Source organism: Protobothrops mucrosquamatus, unplaced genomic scaffold (genome assembly GCF_001527695.2).
Source record: "Protobothrops mucrosquamatus isolate PMUCROS unplaced genomic scaffold, P.Mucros_1.0 scaffold7728, whole genome shotgun sequence".
Taxonomy (NCBI): domain Eukaryota; kingdom Metazoa; phylum Chordata; class Lepidosauria; order Squamata; family Viperidae; genus Protobothrops; species Protobothrops mucrosquamatus.
In genome coordinates, this window is record NW_015393527.1 from 17,812 (window position 1) to 20,708 (window position 2,897).

Sequence of the window (2,897 nt, forward strand, 5' to 3'; positions counted from 1 at the left end):
ACCGGCTGCCAAGCATCTTCATTTTGATCACGTGACCAAGAGAATGTCTAGTTTATGCCTAGTTTGATGAAGAGAAGGACGAGGGGGGACATGATAGCAGTGTTCCAATATCTCAGGGGCTGCCCCAAAGAAGAGGGAGTCAAGCTATTCTCCAAAGCGCCTGAAGGCAGGACAAGAAGCAATGGGTGGAAACTAATCAAAGAGAGAAGCAACCTAGAACTAAGGAGAAATTTCCTGACAGTGAGGACAATTAATCAGTGGAACAACCTATCTTCAGAAATTGTGGGTGCTCCATCACTGGAAGTTTTTAAGAAGAAACTGGACAGCCACTTGCCTGAAATGGTCAGGGGTTGGACTAGAAGACCTCCAAGGTCCCTTCCAACTTCATTATTATTATTATTATTATTATTATTATTATTATTATTATTATTATTATTATTATTATTATTATTATTAATGTAGCAGTGGTTGTAACTGTGAAAAACAGCCACAAGCCACTTCTTTCAACGGCGTTGTAACTTCAAACGGTCACTAAATGAACGGTTGTAAGTTGAGGACTACCTCTAGAAGGTACTTTGGAGATCCCCCAGTCCAACCCCACTGCTCAAGGCAGGAAGAGACCCCCGTGAAGAGGGACTATCCATCTCCATGACGTCAGCCAACCTATCGGGAGATCCTGAAGGACTCTTTACATACCAGTTGCAGGATGTCGGTGGGTTTCCCCTTGGCAAGTGGTTTTGGCCGAGCTGGAGGGAGGTCCTCTTCCGAATCGGAGTCTTCCAGCATTTTCCGGCTTTGGGCTTGCTCCAGCATGGATCTGGGTGAGAAAGAAGCCAGGGAGAGAGAGGTGGGTCGGCAACGGACAGTGAAGAGAGAGCATGGGGAGTGAGTTCAGAGACAGGGTAAAGTCATCACGTACTATTTCTATTCTTCTGCAGATATTAAGTCAAAATTCCACAGATCTTCCCTAGCAAGTTTTTTTCCCAACCTGGGCAACTTCAATCTGTGGCTTTCAATTCCCAGAATTCCCCAGCCAGCATTGCTTGAAGATGGGTGGACTTCAACTCCCAGAATTCCCCAGCCAGGATGCTTTAAGAGGGGTGGACTTCAACTCCCAGAATCCCCCAGCCAACATGTTTTAGGATGGGTGGACTTCGATTCCCAGAATCTCACAGCCAACATGCTTTAAGAGGGGCGGACTTCCACTCCCAGAATCCCCCAGCCAGCATGCTTTAAGATGGGTGGACTTCGACTCCCAGAATTCCCCAGCCGGCATGCTTTAACATGGGTGGACTTCACCTCCCAGAATTCCCCAGCCAGCTATGCTTTAAGATGGGTGGACTTCGACTCCCAGAATTCCCCAGCCGGCATGCTTTAACATGGGTGGACTTCACCTCCCAGAATTCCCCAGCCAGCTATGCTTTAAGATGGGTGGATTTCGACTCCCAGAATTCCCCAGCCGGCATACTTTAACATGGGTGTATTTCGATTCCCAAAAATCCTCAATCAACATGCTTTAAAGTAGATGGACTTCAACTCCCAGAATCCCCCAGCCAGCATGCTTTAAAATGGGTGGACTTCAACTCCCAGAATTCTGCAGCTAGCTTGCTTTAAGCTGAGTGGACTTCAATTCCCAGAATTCCTTAATCAGACCTCCAGGATTTCAATGCAACAAAATGCAATGTATTTTTAGCGGCAACCCAACTATGGTATAAAGATATACAGACATAGGTACAGGCATGGGGGGGGGGGGAGAGGGAGGGAGAGATGTGGGGTCTCTGGTGTTTTTGAGCTTGATTCTGTTCTTACAGGCATTTTGTGACCCAACTAGGTAACATCATCAGTGCTGGAAGGGAGTGGGGCTTGTACTCTTTTCATATAAAGCAAAAGAGACACTCAATAAGCCAAAAGGCTAAAAAAAAGAAAGATCAAAACACCTCCTCACCAGCAATTAACACCAGAGAAGCAAAATTAACACCAAGATTAACACGAGACCAGGGTTAGGCAACCTTGGCTCTTTTAGGACTCGTGGACTTCAACTCCCAGAATTCCTGAGCCAGCCATGCTGAGGAGAAATGGAGAGGTTTCCAAGCTGAGCCATGCTGGCTCAGGAATTCTGGGAGCTGAAGTCCACGAGTCATGAGGGGGCCATAGTTCCCCCATGCTGGCTTAGGAATTCTGGGAGTTGAAGTCCACGAGTCATAAAAGAGCCAAGGTTGCCTACCCTTGTGCTAGACCAACAATCCAGGAGGAAACAACACCCTATCAAGGAAGTACCAACTCCGGAAAGGCCTCTGCAGCCGAGAAGGGAGCCCCAGATTCCCGCCGGCCTGCATTTCACCCTCAGAGGCCTTCCGGAAAGGCCTCTGAGGGTGAAATGCAGCCCGGAGCTCCATTCTCAGCTGCAGAGGCATTTCCTTCGGCCACAGAAGAGGTGGGCTGGCTTGGTGGGGCTGTCGGTGCCACCGTTGTGAAGTGAGGCCATGGAAATAAGACCTGGCGCCAACATGATCACCAACCTCCGATAACGGATATGCCACAAGAAGAAGCCCTTTTTTGGAGGCCAAAAAAAAGTAAAAATAAATATGACCGGATCTTATTTTCGGGAAAAACACGGTAGTGGGAGATACTCCTAGGACAGGGGCAGGCAACCTTGGCCCTTTGATGACTCGTGGACTTCAACTCCCAGAATTCCTGAGCCGGCATGGCTCAGCTTGGAAACCTCTCCCTGTCCCCTCAGCACGGCTGGCTCAGGAATTCTGGGAGTTGAAGTCCATGAGTCATAAAAGAGCCGAGGCTGCCTACCCATATCCTAGGACGAAGATTAAGAGCAGGGGTCTTCAAACTTGGCTCTTTTATGACTCGTGGACTTCAACTCCCAGAATTCCTGAGCCAGC

General features: G+C 48.4%; 1 protein-coding gene across 1 annotated transcript in view; it reads right to left on the reverse strand.

Moving 5' to 3' along the window:
- Positions 1-696: 696 nt before the first annotated feature.
- The window catches only part of YJU2 (YJU2 splicing factor homolog), a gene marked incomplete at both ends in the record, with an annotated part of 10,009 nt that continues 7,808 nt past the window's right edge, over positions 697-2,897 (reverse strand). Inside the window, one exon of the mRNA XM_015829941.1 lies at positions 697-817. Within this exon, the coding sequence (XP_015685427.1) occupies positions 697-817 (121 nt within the window). The remainder of the gene's footprint in view (positions 818-2,897) is intronic.